General features: G+C 41.1%; 1 protein-coding gene across 1 annotated transcript in view; it reads left to right on the top strand.

The window, feature by feature from the left end:
- Window positions 1-3,279: 3,279 nt before the first annotated feature.
- Window positions 3,280-24,909, top strand: part of cpa6 (carboxypeptidase A6) — a 168,183-nt gene continuing 146,553 nt past the window's right edge. Inside the window, exons 1-2 of the mRNA XM_068032652.1 lie at window positions 3,280-3,389; window positions 20,910-20,985. Coding sequence (XP_067888753.1) covers window positions 3,280-3,389; window positions 20,910-20,985 — 186 coding nt within the window. The remainder of the gene's footprint in view (window positions 3,390-20,909; window positions 20,986-24,909) is intronic.

The raw sequence follows: 24,909 nt of genomic DNA, 5'->3' as shown, positions 1-24,909 counted from the left end.
TTGCTCTTTCTGTTTCCACAATATCATACAACAGTAGGATAGGAGAAATATTTAGTATCAGATTCCACTGGTCGCAATTAAACTGGTGAAATAAAACTGTATTTGAATTTGATTTTCCTCAAGTCTTCATTTCAACTCAGAAGAACCGATTACATCACCAATAATTATTCAATTTCTCAAACCGGTCACATCTATGAACAGTCTGAGTGAGACTACTAATCTATTTCTAATTAGTAACTATCTGTACACCTATGCCTGATAAGAACTGTGTTGACAGCATTCAAACTTATTCCATGTAGAATAAAAATAGGAAATGCTGGAAGTACTCAGTAGATCAGCATCATCTGTGCACAAAGGAAGATAGGGTTAAACTTTCAGGTCGATAATCTAGGAGCACTAGGCTCCAGACCTCATTACAGCCTTGGTCCAAAAATGGACAGAAGAACTGAATTCCAGAGGTGAGGTGAGTGACTCCCCTTGACATCAAGGCAGCATTTTGCCGACAGTGGCATCAAGGAGCCCGAGCAAAATTGAAGTCAATGGAAATCGTGGTAAATTCTCCACTGATTGAAGTCATACCTAGCACCAATGAAAATGGCTGCGGTTGTTGGAGGCCACTCATTTCAGTCCCAGGACATCGCTGCAGGAGTTCCTCAGGATCGTGTCCCAGGCCCAACAATCTTCAGCTACTTTATCAATGAGCTTTCCTCCGGCATAAGGTTAGAAGTGGGGACGTTCGCTGATAAGTGCACAGTGCTTAGTCCCATTCATAACTCCTCCAATAATGAAACAGTCCATGACTGAATGCAGCAAGATCTGGACAACATTCAGGATGATTAGTGGCAAGTAACATTCACACCACACAAGTGCCAGGCAATGATCATCCCCAACATGAGAGAACCTAATCAACTCCCCTTGATGTTTAACAGGATTACCATTGCTGAATCCCACACCATCAACATCATAGACAGTACCATTGACCAGAAAATTAACTGGACCCACCATATAAATGCTGTGGCTTCACAAACAGATCAGAAATTGGGAATTCTGTGGTGAGTAACTCACAAATTGCTTCCCTAAAGTCTGTCCACCATCAACAAGGCACGAGTCAGAAGTGTGATGGAATACTCCCCAGTTGCCTGGACGACTGCATCCCCAACAACACTCTAGAAGCTCGACGCCATCCAAGACAAAGCAGCTCGCTTGATTGGCACCCCATCCACCACCTTAAACATTCACTCCCTCCAACAGCAGTGCACAGTGGCAACAGTGTCTATCATATACAAAATGCACTGCAGCACCTTCCAAACCCAGGGCCTCTACCACCTAGAAAAACAAGGGCAGCGGGCGCATGGGGGCACCAGCGTCTACAAGTTTCCTCAAAATCACACACCATCCTGACCTGGAAATATATCACTGTTCCTTCATTGTCCCTGGGCCAAAATCTTGGAACTCCCTTTCTAACAGCATACCGACACAACAAAGACTGCAGTGGTTCTCAAGGGCAATTAAGGATGGGCAATAAATGTTGGCCTTGCCATTGATGCCTGCCTTCCATAAGCAAATAAAAAAAAGAAAAAATGTTTGGTTCTAATGTAGTTAAAAATTTCCAGAGCCTCCTAACTATCAGGTTTTACCTCCCAAAATATCAGCTGTATTGATAAAGTGTGTTTTTTAAAGTTCCCTATGACTAAGGTAGCAGTATGCATTTATACTGCTCCACATCTTCTCCGTGGGTGACTCAATATCATAAGTGGTGATAGTGGCAGCAATAGCCTTGGTTCCCTAGTAGCCATTTATCCAGTCTTTCTTACTCTGAAATAAATGTGGCAGCCTGGATTTGTATAAAATTAATGAATCATGACAACTGGACCAGCCACATGCATGAATCTGTATTTACTGTCACAGCCCTCCTAACATTCATGGAGGTAGCATGTTTTTCTTTTTGTTCATGAAGGCAAAGGGCTATGATGGTAGAAGTACATATGTGTGGTGTTACCTGTTGACCCCTTCCCACACCTGGTGATCTGCACCAACTCTTGTGTTGAAGTCACCAAGAATGATTAGCTTAAATAAAAATAAAATACTGCAGATTCTGGAAATCTGAGATAAAAACAGAAAGTGCTGGAAATACTCAGGTCAGGCAGCATCTGTGGAGAGAGAAACAGAGTTAATGTTTCAGGTCTGTGACCTGCAGTTCTGATGACTAGCTTTTGAAATTACACATGGAAAGGTTAACATACCAATGCGTAAAATTGCTCTGTCCAAATTGTTGGGAAGAATTAGCCAATTCAATGATTTCAAAAGGAAACTGGATAGGCACTTGAGGGAAATAAACATGCAGGGCTTTGGGGACGGCGTGAATTGGGGACTGACTGCATTTCTCTGCAGAGAGCAGGCATGGACTCAATATGCCAAATGGTCTTCTTCTGTGTCATAATGTCTCTACGACTTAAATCGATTAAGCCCTCCGCTAAAATTTTGCACAAAGTAATTTCATGAGATCACATGAAGTGTTCGTAGGCAAATATTCTCTCAAGGTAATATGATCTAAGAGCTAACTATTTAGTAGAAAGATGTCTGGAGTCTTTTTTAAGTTGAACGTGCAGAGGTAGATGTGTCATTTCGTACTGTCGCTTTCAACGAAGTATCGGGTCACCTTTCCTTCGTCTATTCTTCGGATAATATTTCCCAGTGGAAATTAAATGTGTAAAAAATATACTTCAATGATTTATATATCACGTCTGAGTCATCGTCAGTTGACATCGACGACATTTACCGCCATCCTTGCAATGTTACTGTCCCTTGATACAGCTGCACAGCTGGAACTTGGCTTCAGGAGGCAAACCTTCCCTCAGTCAATAAATACAACGCGCTTCCCGGTGACGGAGCTTTCAGAGTATGTGCATGTAATAGATATTTCCTCCCTCTCAACCCGTACTGTCGATGTTAGAGACGGCAGAGGCCTCTCCCTCCTCAGCTTGTTCTTCAAAGTCGCCGCCTTGCGCAGCTCGATCTGCAGCCCCCGGGTCAGGTGATCCCGCTCGCCCGCACTCTGCAAACAGCTTCGGACTTTCACACTTTGCTGCCAGGCTGCAGTTCGCGACTTTTAGCTCTCATTGCTGAAGAAATTCTTTGTCATGCTTCTTTCTGCTGTTGCAGATTTGCGCTTCCTGAAAATTGATTTCAGAAGTCGTGGGAAAACCCCCAGTTAAAAACTAAATAAGGGGGCGATTAACATTTATATTAAAAAGACCTTGCCCCCATCTTCCCATCCATATGGAGGGAAATGCACGAATTGTAGCAGCTGCTCTAATGTTTGCTTCAGTGAATTTTTTGAGTTTACGAGGTGTCGGACAAACCTTACTCTATAATAATCGGTATGACGGGTAAGTATTTTATTTTTTGAGTACGCGGTTAAAGTTGTGGTCCAGCTTTGTGCATTCTCTTCGGTATCTCTCAGGTGCTGAGTTCTGAGATGTGTTTGGCAATCCTATGAAAGCATGTCAGGACAAGAGATGGAAAGGTAAATTAGTTTCTGTAATTTAAACATTATATGAATGCCTGGATGTGATTATGATGGTAATTTGATCGACGAGTTTGGATGCTGTCTTAAGTCGAAAGACGCCATTGAGATTTCTTCAGACTTCAGTCGTATTACTGGCTTAAATACTAGAATATATTAATATAGTTAGTTTTATGGAATCGTTTTGCACAATTTGGGATTTTGTGGGCCAGCAATAAATATGTGCTAAATACTTGAAATCTGCATCAGTTTGGGTAGGGAAGCTGTGGATGATTTGTAACTCCTGTATCTTTGTAGAATTCAGTAATTTAATAACTGAGGGATGACTCAAGTGTACTCCGGCCATGTTATTTGCACTGCCACAAAAGACCATGAAAAAATTAAGCAAGTTGTGCTTCCAACTTATTAAACGGCAAAATATTTGGATATCTTACATATTGATGTGGAGCAGTGAGAGATGCGATAGTGCAAATAAGTTTGTTTTTCTGCATGAATAACTATTGGAAAATATATAAAAATGAAAAAACAAATGCTTGTAACAGTTACATTTTCCAGTTTATAAGAATGTAGACACAATAAATGTGAACTTTATTGTACAATGTTGACTGCAATTGAGATAAGTGGTAAACAACAATGACCAAATATAACTGACAGCATTATTGACCCAAGGGGTTATTAATATATAACATAGTCTGAAAAGCACAGTTAATATTTTAATTAACCTTTGCTTAGTCTTTTTCTGTAAAAGCTTATTTCAAATCTTTGCAACCCAGTTTACTTAACATTAGTTCAGAAATTTAATCTAAACAAGAATAGTGGAAAACACAACACAAAATAAGATTTAAAAAAGGAATTAGATTTATAAAATGTACAACTGTCTTTAGTGGATCTTTGGTGGTGGTTTAACTGTATTGTATAGTCTGAAGGTTAAACAGAGAATATAAGATACCATAGAAATAAGGAAGCACAGATTTCCTTTAGCTTTTTAGATGATGTCATAACGAGAGCTCAGGTCAAATAATTGATAACTTCTAATCCAAAGATGGTGATACTAATACCTTGAAATCATCCCCATGTACCTATGATTTTTATGTTTTTTTTGTGGCAACACTGACAAGGCTTCTTTATTGCCCATCCCTACTTTTCCTGAGGAGGTGGTGGTAGGCCTTCTTGAAATGCTGCAGTGCTTGTGATGGTTTTAGGTAGAGGTTTCCAGGAAATTAACCAATTGACGATGAAGGAACAGTAATATATTTCCAAATCAGGATTGACTGTGACTTGATGGAAACCTGGAGGTGATGGTGTTCTCACAATATTGCTGCTCCTTTCCTATTATATTTGTGGATCTTCCATTATGATGCTCACAGTTAATTGGAGGATTCATTACATTATTACAGGCACATCACACAATAGCATGTTATAACAATATACAATATTAGATAATAAGGCATATCAGGAACTGCACTGAAGAAAGACATCTGCTACTAAGGTGGAGCTATGTTTAACTTGATCCGCCCCTTTAATGTATCAGCTCAATTTCTTGTAATTAGACACATCCTGATGTACAAGTTTAGGTTGGAGAAGCTGGGGTTCTCCTTGGAACAAAGGAGATTATGGGGGGATTTGATAGAGGTGTACGGATTATGACAGGTTTGGATAAAGTAGACAAAGAAAAACTGTTCCCATTCGCTGATGGTACATAGACTAGGAGACACAGATTTAAGGTTTTGGGCAAGAGATGCAGAGGGGATGTGAGGAAGAACTTTTTACACAGCGAGTGGTAATGACCAGGAACTCACTGCCCACAAGGATTGTGGAGACAGAGACAATGATTTCAAAAGGAAATTGGATGGGCATTTGAAATAAATAAACTTGCAGGGTTATGGGAATAGAGTGGGGAAATGGGACTGACTGGATTGCTCTATGAAGAGCTGGCATGGACTCGATGGGCCTAATGGCTTCCTCCTGTGCCATAAATAACTGACTCTATGACTCTAATTGCCGATGAATGAAGTTTGTGTTGATTGGCAGCTGTTTGTAAATCCTCAGTTCCCCTTTTTTTGTTAGGTTAGGTAATCAAGGTCATAGGAAACCAACAGGAAATATGTGACTTTTTCTCTCTTTATGAAAGGTGTTACTTGTTCATTGGTAGTTTCCTTATCTGTTCTGTTGTGACTTAATGCATTTTGTAAATTATATTTGTGTCAATCAGGTGCTAATGTTTGTGTGACACTTGAAGTTTTATCAGTGATGGTCACAGAGAAACACATCTTTATATCTTGTGTAATTAGTGAGAGCAGATTGAATTGATTTAAACTCATCCACAAGGTGCCTCTTTGTGGTACATTATCCATAAGCACAGGGACATTCCCATCTTGAGATCCAGCTTTACCTCAACCCAATAACATTTCTGTGCTATCTGACTGCATGATTGGCATGAAGTGTAGATGAGCCAAAACTTTTTATAACTTAACTTTGACAAAATAACAACTATCCTATGCAGTTCCTGTGAGAAACTTTGCATAATAGTCCCTAATTCCACCCCTTTTCTGGCTACATTACATTACCGTTTCCTACATAACAGCAGTCATTACACAAAAGTGCTTCATTGGCTGTAAAGCACTTTGAGATGTCTGGTGGTCATGACAGGTGCTATATAAATACAAGTATTTTTCTTTCTACTCACCCAGGCTTAATGACTGTAAAACCTCTTTGTCCCTTTTGATCCTGAGCTGAGCTTCAAACCCCACTACACTGCCCATCATCAAATCTGCGAATTTACATCTCCATCACTTTACCCCTCTGTCCTTCTCTCACCCCACTGACCCCAAAACCCATTCACACCTTTGTGACCTTTAAACGCAACTTCTCCAAAGCTACCTTAACCAGGTTCACCCTAAGGGTCTCTGTAAATAGTTAGGTTAGTACACTACTGTTGGGGTGTGTGAGTAAATAGCTGCAAATTAGAAAAAAAACAAAATTAAAGTTTATGTAACTACCTTATAATTAATCAAGGCACACAAGCAGAAGGGAAAAGCTGTCTATGTACTGAGAAGGGCAGCGGTGGCGGAAGATAAAAACCAACTTCAGAGAGCCCCTTTTACCTGTTTTTACCCGTCAAAGCCAAGGTGTGACATCACAGGAAAACAGGTAGGTGATTGGTGGGTATCTCTTCCGTGTCTCTTTTTGGCCAAGTGGTTTAAATCAAGAGACGTTATTATAGCTCAAGAGTACAGTTAAGAAATTCACTTTTAAAATATTTAACATCCAAATTAATTAATTAAATAGAATAGAGATGGCTGGGCAGGGGATGTGTTGCAGCTGTAGTATGTGGGAGCTGGTGGACGCCGGTGCTATCCACGGTGACCACATCTGCAGCATGTGTTGGCTGCTCGAGGAACTTCGGCTCAGAGTTGATGAGCTGGAGTCCGAGTTGCGGACACTGCGACACATCAGGGAGGGGCGAGTTAACTGGACACTGTGTTTCAGGAGACAGTCACACCCCTTAGATTAATTACATCAAATTTGGACCATGGTCAGGGACAGGAGGGTGTGATTGCGAGTGAGGCAGGTATGGGGATCCAGAATTTAGCTTTGGAGGAGCCTCAGCCAGGAGTGGGAGGGAAAGGAACCAGTTGTCCTGGTCGACGTAGGTACCAACGACATAGGTAGGACTAGGAAAGAGGTTCTGCTGAGGGACGATGAGCAGCTCGGGACTAGATTAAAAAGCAAAACCCCAAAGATAATAATCTATGGATTACTCCTGAGTCACATGCAAATTGGCGTAGGGTAAATAAAGTTGGAGAGGTAAACGCATGGCTCAAAGACTGATGTGGGAGAAATGGGTTCTGATTCATGGGGCACTGGCACCAGTCCGAGGGAAAGAGAGAGCTGTTCTGTTGGGACGGGCTCCATTTGAACCATGCTGGGACCAGTGTCCTGGTGAATCATATAACTAGGGTTGTAGATAGGACTTTAAACTAATTAGTGCGGGGGAGGGTTCAACTGAAGGAAAGTTTAAAAAATCAAAAAGAAACAAGAGAGCAGAAGTACAGTGTAGTGAAGAGGCGAATGGTAATCAAAGTGTGACAGGAAGGGGCAGAAAATAGAAACAGAAGAGTGCAGCAGAAATTAAAACCAGAATGAGGAGTAATGGTAAAAGGTCAAAGCTTAAGGCTCTTTATCTGAATGCACGCAGCATTTGTAACAAGATAGATAAGCTGACGGCACAAATAGAAATAATTGAATATGACTTGGTAGCTGTTACAGAGAGGTGGTTGCAGGGTGACCAAGACTGGGAACTCATTATTCAAGGGTATTCGAGGTTCTGGAAAAATAGGCAAAAAGGAAAAGGAGGTGGGGTAGCTTTGTTAATAAAGGAAGGTGGTGAGTAGTGATATAAATCCAATAGATCATGATGTGGAATTAGTTTGGGTGGAAATAAGGAATAGCAAGGGGAAGAAGTCACGGGTGGGAGTCGTCTATAGGCCCCCGAAGAGTTGCCTCATTGTAGGACAAAGTATAAATCGGGAAATAATGGAGGCGTGTAAGAAGGGTGCTACAATTGTCATGGCTGATTTTAATCTGCATATTGACTGGACAAATCAGATTTGCAGAGGTAACATAGATGACAAATTTGTAGAGTGCATCAGGGATTGTTACTTAGAGCAGTACATTCCAGAACCTACCCGGGAACAGGCTATTGTGGATATAGTAATGTGTAATGAGGTAGGATTAATAAGAGATATCGTAGTTAAGGATTTTCTAGGGGGTAGTGATCACAGCATGATAGAATTTCAAATTCAGTTTGAGGGCAAGCATCTCGGGTCTCAAACCAGTGTCCTCAACTTAAACAAGGGCAATTACGGAGGTATGAAGAAAGAGGTGTCTAAAGTGGACTGGGAAAATAGACTAAGGGGAAAGCCAGTGTCAGATATTTAAGCAGATATTTCATAACGCTCAGCAAAAATTTATCCTGGTCAAAAAGAAGGACTCGATGAAGGATGAACCACCTGTGGTTAACAAAGTCGGTCAAGGAGAGTATCCAATCAAAATCGAAGGCATACAAAGCGGTGAAAACCAGTGGTAGGCCAGAGGATTGGGAATGTTTTAGGAACCAGCAGCGGATGACTAAAAAGCTAATAAAGAGGGAGAAAATTGATCATGAAAGTAAATTGGCAAGGAATATAAAAACAAACAGCAAGAGCTTCTACGGGTATATAAAAAGAGAATAGCTAAAGTGAGCGTGGGACCCTTGGAGGATGCGACTGGAGAATTGATAACAGGGAACAGGAAAATGGCAGATAATTTAAACCAATATTTTACATCGGTCTTCACGGTGGAGGACACTATAAATGTCCCACAGATATCAGATAAGCAAGGAGCTAATGGGAGGAAAGATTTTGTAACAGTCTCTATCACGAGGGACAAAGTATTTGACAAACTAATGGGACTAAAGGCAGACAGGTCGCCAGGACCTGATGGCCTACATCCAAGGGCTTTAAAGGGAATGGCTGCAGAGATAGTGGAGGCATTGGCCGAAATATTCCAGAACTCACTGGATTCCGGGAAGGTCCCAGTGGATTGGAAACCCGTTAATGTGACACCCCTGTTCAAGAAGGGAGGGAGACAAAAAGCAGGAAACTATAGGCCAGTCAGCCTAACATCAGTCTTTGGGAAAATGCAAGAGTCCATTATTAAGGAAGAAATAGCAGGACAATTAGAAAAGCTTAACACAATCAAATAGAGTCAACATGGTTTTGTGAAAGGGGAATCATGTTTGACAAATTTGCTCAAGTTCTTTGAGGATATAACAAGCAAAGTTGATAAAGGGGAACCGGTAGATGTAGTGTATTTAGATTTCCAGAAGACATTCGATAAGTTGCCACATAAAAGATTATTGCACAAGATAGGAGCTCACGGTATTGGGGGTAATGCATTCGCATGGATTGAGGATTGGTTAACGTACAGAAGGCAGAGAGTCAGGATTAATGGGACTTTTTCAGATTGGAAAGACGTAACTAGTGGAGTGCCACAAGGATCAGTCCGAGGGCCTCAATTATTTACTATCTATATTAATGACTTGGAGGAGGGGGCAGAGTGTAATATATCCAAATTTGCTGACATTACAAAAATAGGTGGGAAGACGTGATGAGGACATAAGGAATCTGCAAGGGGATACAGATAGCTTGAGTGAGTGGGCAAAAACTTGGCAGGTGGAGTTTAATGTAGGAAAATGTGAGGTCATGCACTTTGGTAGGAAGAATCAAAAGGCAGACTATTATTTAAATGGAGAAAGACTCCAAAAAAGTGCAGCACAGAGGGATCTGGGTGTTCTTGTACATGAAACACAAAGTTAGCATGCAGGTGCAGCAAGTAATTAAGATGGCAAATGGAATTTTAGCCTTTATTGCTAGGGGCTTGGAGTTTAAAAATAGAGAAGTCTTGTTACAACTGTACAGGGTGTTGGTGAGACCGCACCTGGAGTACTGCATACAGCTTTGGTCCCCACCTTTAAGAAAGAATATACTGGCATTGGAGGCAGTTCAAAAGAGATTCACTAGGCTGATTCCTGGGATGAAGGGGTTGACTTATCAAGAATGGCTAAACAGGTTAGGCCTTTAGTCATTCGAGTTTAGAAGACTGAGGGGTGATCTTGTTGAAACGTACAAGATTCTGAGGGGGCTTGACAGGGTAGGTGTTGAGAAGTGGGGGAATCTCGAACTAGGGGACATAGTTACAGAATAAGGGGACACTCATTTAAAACTGAGATGCAAAGGAATTTCTTCTCTCAGAGGGTAGTGAATGTCTGGAATTCTCTACCCCAGAGAATTGTGGAGGCTATATCACTGAAAGTATTTAAAGAGGAGGTAGATAGACTTTTGAAATATTGGGGAGTTGGGGGCTATGAGGAGCTGGCATGAAAGAGAAGTTGAGGTCTGGGGCAGATCAGCCATGATATTGAATGGTGGGGCAGGCTTGAGGGGCCGAATGGCCTACTCCTGCTCCTATTTCTTATGTTATGTTCTTATGTACACAGATCCCAACTAATCTATACCTCTGCCACCTGCATTCTGTCCAGTACCAAATGCATATTGTGGAAAAGTAGAGGAATGTTAACATTTAACTGATATAATTTAAAATAATTAAGGTTAGAATGTAGTTTGCTCTCTCATCACTTAAGTTTCAAAATGATAGGCTGCAGATGCTCAGTCTGAAAATAGAAACAAATTTGTTCAGGAATTAATTAAGATACATATACTCTGGAGGCAGGAAGGAGGTTTAAAGGATGTATATAAATTTGAAGCTTCAGGGATTGTCAATTAACTGTTGGATATGGATAATCCTGTGTTCCATGATTGCTAAGCAATTGGCAATCTTTGTATAAGACTGACATCATTGTCATATAGCAAGACCCGTGGGGGTTATTTTGGTGGAAGGGTAAAAACAGGATGTTCCCAAAATTGGACATGCCTGTTTGAAAATCTGGTTTTAGCATGCAGTTTTAGTCCTAATTGCCAATTTACTGTAATTTGAACTTGCCTGGAGTTGATAAAACAGAGACACCTTTGTGTTTAACACTCAAGTGTTGATTAGACACAATTTTCCTGGAGCATTTTATGTGAGCCCCACTCACCCACTTCCACTAATGGCATGAGGTGTGCTGGCTGACACACAACAGCACATTACAAGATGGCTAAGGGACTGAGTGACAGGCTGCATGGGTTCTTGGATACAGCACTGGAAGTCCTGGCAGTGGAGAAGTGATGTCCTGTACCTGGAGCAGGGAGAAGGTGTCCACCTCGCCTTCATCTCCTGCAGTAGCTCGTGCTGCTCTGGCTGCCTCATGTCCTTCTTTCATTCCTCCTGTAGACCAAGAAGGATCCCTAGCAAGCTAAGCGCAATAATTAAGCACTCCCTTTCTCCTTGTGACTCCAATAAGGTAGAGTAGCAGAGTACATACTCTTTTTAAGTTAAGTCCTCAGAGAATGTTGAGAGTAAAGGTTGATAGAATGTTGATGAAGCCTTGACAAAGTGTCCCAGAAAGTCTCAGATTGTGTTTCAAAAGTCCTCTTCAAATGTCCAGCAGCAAGAGAACAGTAAAAATTGATATACCTTTAAAATATAGTTGTTGTATGTGGCCAGTTTTTACAGTGCATGTTACCTTCAAATTTTTTGCATTCCGTGCAGGCGGTATCTTTCAGGCTGTTGCGTGGCCATGCACCCATGCAGCTTAGCGGCAACATTGCTTTTTAAGGAGCGCTGAAAATCCTCTGCAACAGTTAGTTTACTCCTAGTCAGTAGGTCGCTGTTAGAAGAGGGTGTTAGGTCAAGCACTAGCCACCTAAATGTCGTGCAGCCTCCTTAATGAGTGCTAGCAGGCAATTTAAATGGCAACGATCCTCCAGGCGGATGTTCCTAGCGTAAGCTTCAATGCCTTCACCAAGGTGGAGTCTTTTGTTAAACATGGATTAAACTGGTATTTCAGCTTAAGGCCCTACCTTGGCCACTTCAGAGGCTCTTTAGCACCAAGGGTATCATTGGAAAATTGCAGCCATAGGGCTGAATTGGCGGCTCGCTGTGAAGACGGTGGCCTTCCGACACAAGTGCCACCGCACAGCCCCTGCGATATTGTACGCTGGGGCTGATTTAAATGGAGGGGCAGAGCGCCTGCCCCCAATGACGTAGAAGGGGCGGCCGCCGTTAAAGTGTGTTAAAGGAAGTAGGGGAGCACATTGTAGATGCCCTAACTATAGTCGTTCAGAGTTCCCTAGATTCAGGAGTGGTACCTCTGGATTGGAAAATTTCACATGTCACTCCATTTTTTAAGCAGGGTGAAAGGGGGAACCAAGGAAATTACAGACCAGTTAGCCTGACATCTGTGGTGGGGAAGTTGCTGGAATCTATAATCAAGGATAGGGTGACTGAACACTTGGAAAAATTTCAGTTAATCAGGGACAGCCAGCATGGATTCATGACGGGAAGATCATGCCTGACAAATCTCATTTGAGTTTTTTGAAGAGGTGACTAAGGTAGTGGACAGGGGAATGTCCATTGATATTATTTATATTGACTTCCAGAAGGTATTTGATAAAGTCCCACATAAGAGACTGTTAACTGAGGTAGAACCTATGGAGTTGAGGGCAAATTATTGACATGGTTAGGAAGTTGGTTGAGTGGTAGGCGATAGAGACTGGGGATAATGGGTAAGTACTCCGATTGGCAGAATGTGACTAGTGGTGTCCCGCAGGGATCTATGTTGGGGCCTCAATTATTCACATTATTCATTATTGACTTGGATGATGGCATAGTAAGTCATATATTCAAATTTGCTGATGATACAAAGTTAGGCGGCATTGTTGACACTCAAGATGACAGCATAAAATTGCAAAGAGATATTGACAGACCAGGTGAGTGGGCAAAACTGTGGCAGATGGATTGCAATGCGGGCAAGTGTGAAATTATCCATTTTGAACCAAAAAAGGATAGAGCAGGGTACTTTCTAAATGGGAAGAGGTTAGGTACAGTGGATGTTCAAAGAGACTTGGGGGGGTTCAGGTGCACAGATCTTTAAAATGCCACGAGCAAGTGCAGAAAATAATCAAAAAGGCTAATTGAATGCTAGCCTTTATATCTAGAGGATTGGAGTATAAAGACACAGAGGTTATGCTGCAGCTGTACAAAACCCTGGTTAGACCCCACTTGGAGTACTGTGAGCAGTTCTGGGCACCACGCCTTCGGAAGGATATATTGGTCTTGGAGGGAGTGCAACGTAGGTTTACAAGAATGATACCTGTACTACAGGGGTTAAGTTACGAGGAGAGATTACACAAATTAGGCCTGTTTTCGCTTGAATTTAAAAGGTTAAGGGGTGATCTGATTGAAGTCTTCAAGGTATTAACAGGAAAAGACAGGCTAGATAAAGATAAACTATTTCCACTGGTTGGAGATTCTAAAACTAGGGGGCATAGTCTAAAAATTAGGACCAGACCATTCAGGAGAGATGTTAGGAAGTACTTCTTCACGCAAAGGGCGGTAGAGGTTTGGAACTCTCTCCCACAAACAGCAGTTGAAGCTAGAACAGTTGTTAATTTTAAATCTGAGATAGATAGATTTTTGTTAAGCAAAGATATTAAGGGATATGGGCCAAAGGCAGGTATATGGAGTTAGGCCATGGATCAGCCATTTGATCTCATTGAATGGTGGGACAGGCTTGAGGGGCTGAATGGCCTACTCCTGTTTCTATCTTCCTATAAAGCACATGGGATTGGGGCTAATACACTGACATGGATTGAGAATTGGTTGACAGACAGGAAACAGAGAGTAGGAATAAACGGGTCCTTTTCCGGTGGCAGGCAGTGACTATTTATTTATTTATTTAGAGATACAGCACTGAAACAGGCCCTTCGGCCCACCGAGTCTGTGCCGACCAACAACCACCCATTTATACTAACCCTACAGTAATCCCATATTCCCTACCACCTACCTACACCAGGGGCAATTTACAATGTCCAATTTACCTGTCAACCTGCAAGTCTTTGGCTGTGGGAGGAAACCGGAGCACCCGGTGAAAACCCACGCGGTCACAGGGAGAACTTGCAAACTCCGCACAGGCAGTACCCAGAATCGAACCCGGGTCCCTGGAGCTGTGAGGCTGCGGTGCTAACCACTGCGCCACTGTGCCACCCGACTAGTGGGGTACCGCAGGGACCAGTGCTTGGGCACCAGCTATTCACAACATATATTAATGATTTGGGTGAGGGAACTAAATGTAACATTTCCAAGTTTGCAGATGACACAAAGCTGGGGGGGGGGGGAAAGTGAGCTGTGAGGAAGATGCAAAGAGGCTCCAATGTGATTTGGATAAGTTGGGTGATTAGGCAAATGCATAGCAGATGCAGTATAACGTGGATAAATGTGAGATTATCCACTTTGGTTGTAAAAACAGAAAGGCAGATTATTATCTGAATGGTGATAGATTGGGAAAGGGGGAGGTGCAATGAGACCTGGGTGTCCTTGCACACCAGTCGCTGAAAGCAAGCAATTAGGAAGGCAAATGGGTTGTGGGTTCATGCACATAATCTAGGCTCACACTTCAGTGCAGTACTGACAGGGTATTACATTATCAGCAGCGCCATCATTCTGATAGGTTGAGCCAAAACCAAATCATCTTCTTCAGATGGGCGTAAAAGATTCCATTTCATTATTCTAAGAAGAAGAAAGTTCTGACAGTGCTCTTACTAAAATTTATCCATCAACCAAGAGTATCGAAAAAGGTTGACTTGTCATTTATCTTATTTGCGCTTTGTGGGCCCTATTGTGAAAATTGTCTACCATATTTACCTAAAACAAAAGTGATTAATCTTCAAAAGTAGTTCATTGACTGTAAAGCTCTTGGGACATTTTGGGGATGTCAAAGACATTATATAAATGCAAGTTTTTCTTCTTTCTTACTCCCCCGTACAGTATGCCAACCTGTAAAAGGTTTTGCAAGCAAAGAAATTGAAAGGAAAATGTTCAGAAAAAAAAATGTTGCTTACAAAGGAACAAAAAATTAAATGCTAGAAAGCTGAAAGAAAAACAGAAAATGATGCAAATACATATAAGCTTGTCAAAGAGAAAAGACAGGTCAATGGAACTTACACTGCATAATTTAAAGTTACACACCCAAAATACCAATAATCTGTCTTTACTTTTTACAAATGCTGATTAATCTGCTGTGTATTTCCAGCATGTTCAATTTTACAGTGCTGGAAATGTCTTAAAGTAACTGGGGCTCTTTGTACTGCACCATGTCTCAATTGGCTGCATGCATGAAGGTCTGCCATATATGAAACCAGAAACTTTGAAGAAACAAGCAGAAATTTTGAATTCATTTATGCCATAGTGGTTTACACAGGAAAGCAGGGAAAGATCAGATTAACAAAATCAGAATTAACTGGCTGACTGTTGCTATTGATGGTCATGCTCAAGAAACTTTAGTTTTAGCAGTTCTACATAGCATAGAAGGCTTAATTTATTATGTTATGGAATAATTTTAGAATTAATTTGGATTATATGTTACATAAGATCAACCTAAATTCATGAAGTGAATGCTTGCATTTTTCAATTGAGATGTACTAAAATTGGCATCATCTCTATTTACACTTGATTCTTAGTTAAATTTACTGTAGGATGGTTAGATTCAGTGAATAAATGGTTGCAGTATAAATAGAGCTGTTGATCAATGTGGAAAATTTTAGGTACTGGCTGCATAGAGCATGTGTTTATGGTAGAACTAATTTTCAATCTGAATGAAAAGCAGCAAACCTTTCTGCCTATTCCCAAGAAAGGATTAAAGTTCAGCATGATAGAGACTAATTTAATTTGGCCTGCCCAGTGGAATGGAGAGGTAGCGGAGTTAAAATCATCATGGTGAACTTAACCATCTGGTTTTTACTCCACCTCCACATTTACTCGAGCCTTTGACTGGGCAGCCCAAGTGCCTGCCTGAAATAAGGTGGAACCCTCATTGCTGCATGCAAATCAGGGTCCTATGGACATGAATGGAATTTTGAAGGACACAGGGCACCATGTGTGCTGCGCACAATTCTGAACTGTTTGGGTTGGGTAGTAAAAAGGAAACAGCCTCTCAGAGAGAGAGAGAGAGTGGGACCAGTGAGCAGTTCAAAAGAGCGGAAGCGGCAGGAAGGAGAGAGAGAGAGATAGAACGCATGGGACCAGCGAGCAGTTCAAAAAATGCGACAGCGGGAAGGAGACAGCGAGAACAGCAAGCAGTTCAAAAGAGCAGCGGCAGGTAGGAGACCGGGAGAGAGTGGCACCAGCGAACAGTTCAAAAGAGCGGCGGTGGGATCAGCGAGCAGTTTAAAAGAACGGTTGTGGGAAGGGGAGAGAGAGAGAGTGGGACCAGCGAGCAGTTCAACATTAACCACACTGTAGGACGTGGTGTAAGGGAAGAAATATTGGCAGCCTTGTCAGAAAGGTACAGCGATAACTATGGGGAATTTTAACCTACATATAGACTGGAAAAATCAGATAGGCAGAGGTAGCCTAGATGAGGAGTACATAGAATGTTTTTGGGATAATTTCTTGGAATAATATGTTCTGGAGCCAACCAGAGAGCAGGCTATACTCGACCTGGTATTGTGCAACAAGAAAGAATTAATTAATGACCTCATAGTTCAGGCACCAGGATCCGGCCCACCGAAGGTTTCCATCTGACCCGGCGGATGTATTTCAGAGACCAGAAATTTTCCATTGTCGTCTTCTTCCAGATCAGCTTTTTAAAAAATATTGCAAGTCAGTTTCACAGCTGATAGGTGCTGCATGAGAGCAGTAACAGCCATTTCCCAACTTCGATAGATTTGTGGTTTACTGACTTTTTTTTGTTAGCTGTGAAACTCAGTGCGATTTTCTTTAACAAAAACTGACCAACCACAAAGCTGCTGGGCTGAGTGCTCCCACTCCCTGCAACTTTCAGAGAAAGTGTGGGGGGGTGGGGGTGGGGTCAGAGAGCGAGAGAAAGAGTGGAGACACAGAGCGAGGATGACACAGAGTGGGCGGAGGATTAACACAGAGGGGGAAACACAAAGTGAGAGGGAAGGAGAGTGATCAAGATCACTCCTGACAGATGGCTATCTATCTGGAATACTCTGCTTCACAGTGTCCAACATAGTGATGAGAAAGTAAGTCAATAAGTTAATCTTCTCACTTAAAGCTTCACAACAATGCACATTTGTTGTTTTGATTAACAGTAAGATTTTTTAATACCTTTATCTTTGTGAAATTGTCTCACCAGCTCCCATGTAAGACAAAAATTGTAATGTGGACTCCCCATGCAAAAAGGTTGGACAACCCTGCTTTAAAGAAACAATTCAAAATGTTCAACAAAAATACATTCCTTTGAAAAACAAAAACTCAGCAAGGAAGAACCATCCGTGGCTTACTCGGGAAGTTAAGGATAGTATTAGGTTAAAAGAAGAGGCTTACAATGTTGCAAAAAAGAGTAGTGAGTCTGAGGATTAGGAGTGTTTTAGAAACCAACAAAGGACCACTAAAAAGTTGACAAAAAAGGAAAAAATAGAATAAGTGTAAACTAGCCAGTAATATATAAACAGATTGTAAGAGCTTTTATAGGTATATCAAAAAGAAGAGAGTAGCTAAAGTAAATGTTGCTCCCTTAGAAGCAGAGACAGGAGAAATTATCATGGGGAAAGAGGAAATGGCATAGGCATTGAACAAATATTTTGTGTCTGTCTTCACTGTCGAAGACACAAACAAAAATCCCAAGGATACTGGAAAATAAAGTGATAAAAGGGAGGGAGGAACTTAAAACATTCACAATCATAAGGAAAAAGGTACTGGGAAAACTATTAGAACAAAGGCTGACAATTCCCCTTGACCTGATGGCTTGCATCAAGGGTCTTAAAAGAAGTGGCTGCAAAGATAGTAGATGCATTGGTTGTGATCTTCCAAACTTCACTAGATTCTGGAAAGGGCCCAGTGGATTAGAAAATCACAAATATAACACTTCTATTCAAGAACGGAGGGAGACAGAAGCAGGAAACCACAGGCCAGTTAGCCTAACATTTATCATAGGGACAAAGCTAGAATCCATTATTAAGGAGGTCATAGGACATTTAGAAAATCATAATGCAATCAGGCAGAGCCAACATAGTTTTAAGAAAAGAACATAATGTTTGACTAAGTTATTAGTGTTCTTTGAGGAAGTAACTAGCAAGGTGGATAAAGGTGAACCGGTATATGTGGTGTACGTGGATTTCCAAAAGGCATTTGATATGGTGCCACATTAAAGGGTACAACTAAGAGTTCATAATGTATGGAGTGGCATATTAGCATGGATAAGGGATTCGTTAGCTAACAGGAAGCAGAGAATAGGGATAAATGGGTCATTTACAAGTTGGCAAGCTGTTACTAGTGGAGTGCCACAGGGATCAGTGCTTAACTATTTACAATCTATATCAGTGACTTGGATGAAGGAACTGAATGTATAGTACACAAAGATAGGTCGGAAAGTAAGCTATCAAGAGGACATAAAGAGTCTACAAGGGGATTTAGATAGGTTAAGTGAGTGGGAAAAAATTGGCAGATGGAGCATAATGTGGGAAAATGTAAGGTTGTCCACTTGGACCGGAAGAATAGAAAAGCAGAATATTATTTGCATGGAGAGAGACTGCAGAATGCTGTGGTATAGAGGGACCTGAGTGTCCATGTACATGACTGACAAAAAGTTAGCATGCAGGTACAGCAAGGCAAATGGATTGTTGGCATTTGTTGCAAGGGGGATGGTGTACAAAATAGGCAAGTCTTGTTACATCTGTACAGGGCATTGATAATACTGCATCTAGAGTACTGCATACAGTTTTGGTCCCCTTAAGGAGGATATACTTGCATTGGAAGCAGCTCAGAGAAGGTTCACTAGGCTGATTCCTGGGATGAAGATGTTGTCTTATGAGGAAACGTTGAGTAGGTTGGGCTATACTCATTGGAGTTTAAAGAATGAGAGGTGAAATTATTGAAACATTTAAGATTCTGAGGTGACTTAACAGGGTAGATGCTGAGAGGATGTTTCTCCTCATGGGAATCTAGAACTAAGGAGCACAGTTTCAAAATAAGGGGTCTCCTTTTCAGATGGAGATGATGAGGAATTGCTTCTTTCAGAGGGTCATTTGTCTTGGTAATTCTCTTCCTCAGAGAGCGGTGGAGGCTGGGTCATTGAATATATCCAAGGCTGAGTTAGATTTTTGATCGATCGTGTGGGGGGCAGACAGGAAAGTGGAGTTGAGACCACTATTAGATTAGCCATGATCTTATGGAATGGTGGAGTAGGCTCGGGGACCGAATGGCCTACTCCTGCTCCTAATTCTTGTGTTCTTGTGTTCAATTGTTTAAAAGTGCACAAGAATGTTTACAAAGTATTCTTCATAGACAGTATTTTGCCTTCCTCTGTCCCTTTAAATCAAAGCTTCTGTATCCTCATAATCCTGGATCCTCATTTTTCATGGGCATATTGATGATCTAGTGTAAGTGTAGAAAAAAAATGTGGGCATCAAAATGTCATCACCTCTGCTGCATTATGATAAGGAAGTGATGGTCTCTTCCTGGCAAGATCTTCCCGCACTTGTCACAATGCCCAATGGAAATGGACATTATGGGCAGAAATCAAGTTCAAGTGATCCGTGCCCATATTTATACTCCATTATTCACTGATTGCAATTGTCATGCAGGCCCCCACCTGCCAAGAATGAGGCACATTAATTTCACCACATGGACATTAAACTTCAAATTGTTGCTGGGAAGAAGAGAAGACCTGTGACAAGGAATTGCCAGGCCCTTGGCTGGAAAGACATTTATGCATATTAGTAGACAGTGTTGGAACAAAGTAGCTATCCCCTGCTCCCAATACACAGAACAGACCTGGTCAAACCAGTCGGTCACATGACCACCCTGCTGGTCAACTTGGGGAGTTTTAAATTGTAGAGACAGTGTTTGAACTGGCAGAAAGCTCTTTGCTCCTGGACTGAAAAAGACCTCCTCTCCTCCTGTCTGCTCCCATCTCCTTCTCACGGAACTCCAAAACCCACTGAAGACTTGTGAACCACAAGAGAGCAAAAAGTCTCCTACAGTGAACATGGTTTAAGAAGAATACAGGGCCCCAACAAAAAGCAACACCATATCTTCAATCATGGACTCTACAGCGAGGAAGCACAGTTACAAAAAACCCACCTCACAGATTGCCTCAAACTTTTCCACTTTCTTTTCTCTTCTGCTCTTTTCTGTCCCTATCTGCATGTGTGTATCGCGTATGCATGCTAGCATGGGCGCGTCGTGTATCCGTAGGTGTTCACCGAATTAGAGTTTTAAGTTTAATAAATTTCACTTTTCTTTAAACCTAAGAAAGCCTGTTTGTGCTCATTTCTTTGTCTTATAATTGGAAAGCGGTGAACAAGGATTCAACAAAGGGGAGCTCAAAACCCATGTTTAAAATGAAACCATGTTATGGTAAGACCAGGTGAAAGCTGAGAGGGACCCCTAGACATCTTTGTCACCTGGTTGTAACACAATAATTTATGGGGTGGAATGAAGCAGAAAATTGGAGCTAAATTGAATTTTGATTCCATAATCTCCAGAAATAGTCCAAATTCTGGGTGGTTAAAATAAGTAATTACATTGTGGAAAATGGATATATTCTACAGGGATATTTTTGTAAACAGATTTGCCATCTACCATAGATTTAGTGGTAAAAATGATGAGTCAAAACATAGTTCAAAAGACAAAGCACGATTAGCAAAGCTTTGTTATGCTGTATGTTTGAAGAGATATTTATCGCAAAAATAAACGTGCTTTTTCTTTTAAAAACTAGAGATCAAGTAATTCGATTAGTTCCAAAAACAGAATGGGAAGTGGAAGCATTAAAGGATATCAATGAACAGATCGAGGTAGGTAGCTATTTTTTCAAGAAATCCTTCAGAGGAAAAAAATCTTTCAATGTTGGTATTGAGCTTCTAATATTTGAGTAATGGGCTAAGAGACAGATTTGATCATAGTACTTAGTAATAAAACCTTATAAACATAAATATATAATTAATAAAAGATTCAAAATAAAGAACATAGTAATAAATATTAAGTTAGAAATGTTAATCCATCATTTCTGGTGCTGTACATAAAGGAGGTTAGACCAAGTTAACATACATAAGAACATAAGAACTAGGAGCAGGAGTAGGCAATTCAGCCCCTTGAGCCTGCCCCGCTATTCAGTACGATTATGGCGGATCTCATCTCGGCCTCAACTCCACTTTCCTGCCCGTTCTCCATAACATAAGTGGAGTGAAGCAGGGTTACAGGACAATGAATTATTTGAACAGGGGGCACAATAGTAATTCAGTCTCCATTTTGAAGTCATACATTCTGTTTTATTTTTAATTTTTTTTTTATTAGTCAGTCTTTAATGGCTGAGATAAGTGCTGTTTTCAGGACAAGAAGGGTTAGGAGATGATGGAGATAATTGTAACACAGCAGAGGAACGGGGAGGAAAGAGAAACAAGGAGGTGGGGGAAAAGAATGTAATGAGCTAGGGAGAAAAATGGGAGAGGAAGAAAGACATGGGAGAGAGTAAAGGGGAACAGTTGGAAGCAGAGGGGGGAGAGGTGGAGTCACTTCAACTTTCACCATTCCAGGCACAAGTATCGCAGCTAACAACAGCACTGGGTAGGAGGAGGGGGATTTTCTATTCAGAAACTCCAGTCCTGGGAAGGAAACAGCTAGCTGAATGGGACTAATATTGGCTACCACAAGTCATATCCAAGTCAGGCCAACAGATAATGGGGCAGGAAGCAGGGAATCATCGAGCCCATAGATGCAAGGGCACACTATCTGGAACGAAAAAAGTTAGTGATAGTTATATAATTAAAATAAAAATTAAAGTTCAAATAGAGTTGAAATTAGTTACACAATTTCCTTCGTTTTTCTTCTTACCTCTACCAACATGATTGACACTATTGTTGGCTCAAAGCAACATCCACAGCAACACCCACTGGCTTGAACCTACAACTGCATGAAGGTTTAGCAGATTTTTTTTCTTAATCCTGCCTTTTAACTGAGTTAGCAGATCAGGTGTTACTAATATTTGCTAAGATTTAACGTATAAAATTTCCATCGCAGCACTACCTATAGGAAAATTGATATTTTGGGTAATACAATTGAAAAATGCCATGAAGACTCATTTTGAAATGAAATGTTGTGACCCATCTACTGTTTTAATCTATAATAGATTTATCTTTAAATATGCAACCATTTAGCAATTTGGGAAGCCAGTAAATGACTGCAGCGGTTCAAGAAGGCAGCTCACCACCACCTTCTCAAGGTCAATTAGGGATGGGCAATAAATGCTGGCCTAGCCTGCGATGCCCACATCCCATGAATGAATTTTTAAAAAAGTTGGAGCATTGGAGTTTCTCTGTAGCACATACTAAAGAGCTAACTGAGGTTCTATAGCATCACCTTTTGACAGGAGGGTGTAATTACAATGTAGCACATTTGCATTGGCCATTTCCATTTTAAGTATGAACACATGAATTTATAATGGGGCACAAAATACAAAGAGGTGGAAGTTATGTTACAGTTATATAAAGCTCTGGCTAGATCCTAACTTGTGTACTACATTGAATTCTGGGCCTCAGGAAGGATATAATCACCTTGGGAGTTGCAGACCAGAATGATGTATACAGATTGCATAGACTAGGTTTATATTCCCTTGAATATGGAAGATTAAGGAGTGAGCTAAGTGACATCCTTAAGATGATTTAAAAGATTTGATAGGGTCGATAAAAAGAAACTTTCCTATGGTGGTGGAATCCAGAACAAAAAAAAGTAGTAAAAGCTGGAAAGATTTAGCAGGTCAGGCAGCATGTGTAGGGAGAGAAACAGTTAATGTTTCACATCGATTAAATGCATCTATCGCATTTTGCTTTTACCTGGAAATTAGGGCTGGGTAGTTCAGGGGTGATTTCAGGAATCACTCTTTCACACAAAGGGTAGTGGAAATCTGGAATTCTCTCCCAAAAAGCTGTTGAGGCTAAGTCAATTGAAAATATCAAAACTGAGAGACAGACTTTTGTTAGATAAGTAAGGATCGTTGAGGGGAACGGAACCAAAGCAGGTAAATGGAGTTAAGATACAGATCAGCACGATCTAATTGAATGACAGAACAGGCTTGAGGAGCTGGTTGGCCTACTTCAGTTCCTACACTAATATTTACAGAGCACATCAAGAAGCTGAAACAGAAAATGAACTCCCTGGACTCAAAACCCCTATGATGAGCTCAATTTTAATTTTGTAGGATCATCATAGGGGTTTTGAAACCAACTTCCATACTGTTAGTATGTTGCTGCCAGATGCAAGACTTCTTATATATTGGAGTTGTATTTGAAATCATCCTGAATGAGTTGAGGCCCTGAAGGACACCCACCATAGAAAGGAGTAGTCCAATAAGCCTGTAAATAGACAGGGCAAGTAGTGTCAACTACGCCCAATCTGACTGGAGATGCAAAAGAAGGTGGTAGACCTGAAGCTACCCAACAGTTTTCTATACCAAGTAGCTTCCCCAAGTATGCATCCTCCAAAATGTTCCTTTATAACCTGGTAAAATTTTTACTGCTGCCCCATTTGGAACGCATATACAACCTTGCAGTCCCTTGAATCCTTGCCACACATAACCATCCTGCATCAGGCCACAAATCCAAACTGCAGCTTATACCTGAGTTTGTTACATTGATATCTTAAAGGAACTTCACGTAGTAAATCCTCCTGGTACAACCAAGCTGAATGATTGATTGTTCATTCACTCTCACACATTGATGAGCATTTGTGTGTGGCTGTACATGCTCCTGAAACATGTAACATCAAGACTATTTATATAAATGCAGGTTTGTTTTCTTTCTTTTACTTCTCTAATTGCAGGACAAGATGGCATTTAAAAGAAAAACCAAAATCCACACGAGTGGAAAGTCCAGATATTTCAAACCCTAGGCTGCCTTTGAAGTGGCCGTGTGGGACCCATTTAGTGATGAGCAGAAAGGGAATGGGAGAAGGTGAAATTTGTTGACTGCTTTCATGTCTCCTCCCATCTTTAATCATTCATAGGCAACACAAACTTTATGCTCTTGCTTTGGTCGGCCTAGAAGAGCAGGCAGGAGCATTAAGAATGGCCCAAACAAGCCAGTACCACACAGTAACCTGCAGCATTTTCATCAAAAATCGCAAACACCTGCACAAATATACTCAACGCCACACCACCCCAGAGGATTTAGTTACTGAGCTTGGGGAAGTAACTCTGACTGAGTCACTGTACATAAAGGAGAACAAATATATGGTGGTAGCAGAAGAATTTGTAGACCTTAAGGTTAGCTTGGTATCTTTGTAAGCTGTAGTACCTCAGGATTCGGACCTCCCAAAATCTGAAAATAAAAGGAAAATACTGTTTGAGCAGATTTGTGTACAGTAACCACTTGAATTTTTCCTGCAGCCTTCCATGGAGCATATGATCCTTTAGTGGCACAGATCCCAACTCTCCATAACGCTATTAGGTTTGCAGATTGCTGCTATAGATGCACTAAGATTCAATATCCAAGAGATTCTCTTTTGTGTGGTTTCACGTATTTGGGTTTGATGGAAAAACATTATGAGTGGGGCTTCATAGACCTCATTACTGTCAGATGCCAAGGGATTCAAACTTGGAACCAATTGGTCACAGCAGCTTTTATTGGCACACAGCAGAAATGAGCATATTACAGTATCTAGGCAGTAATTTACAGTTTCAAACAATCATTATCACTTGCAGATGACTGGACAAGGTGGCATGCATT

Source organism: Heterodontus francisci, chromosome 5, assembly GCF_036365525.1.
Source record: "Heterodontus francisci isolate sHetFra1 chromosome 5, sHetFra1.hap1, whole genome shotgun sequence".
Taxonomy (NCBI): domain Eukaryota; kingdom Metazoa; phylum Chordata; class Chondrichthyes; order Heterodontiformes; family Heterodontidae; genus Heterodontus; species Heterodontus francisci.
The sequence above is the reverse complement of the archived record's forward strand: the minus strand, read 5'-3'. Positions and strand labels throughout refer to the sequence as shown.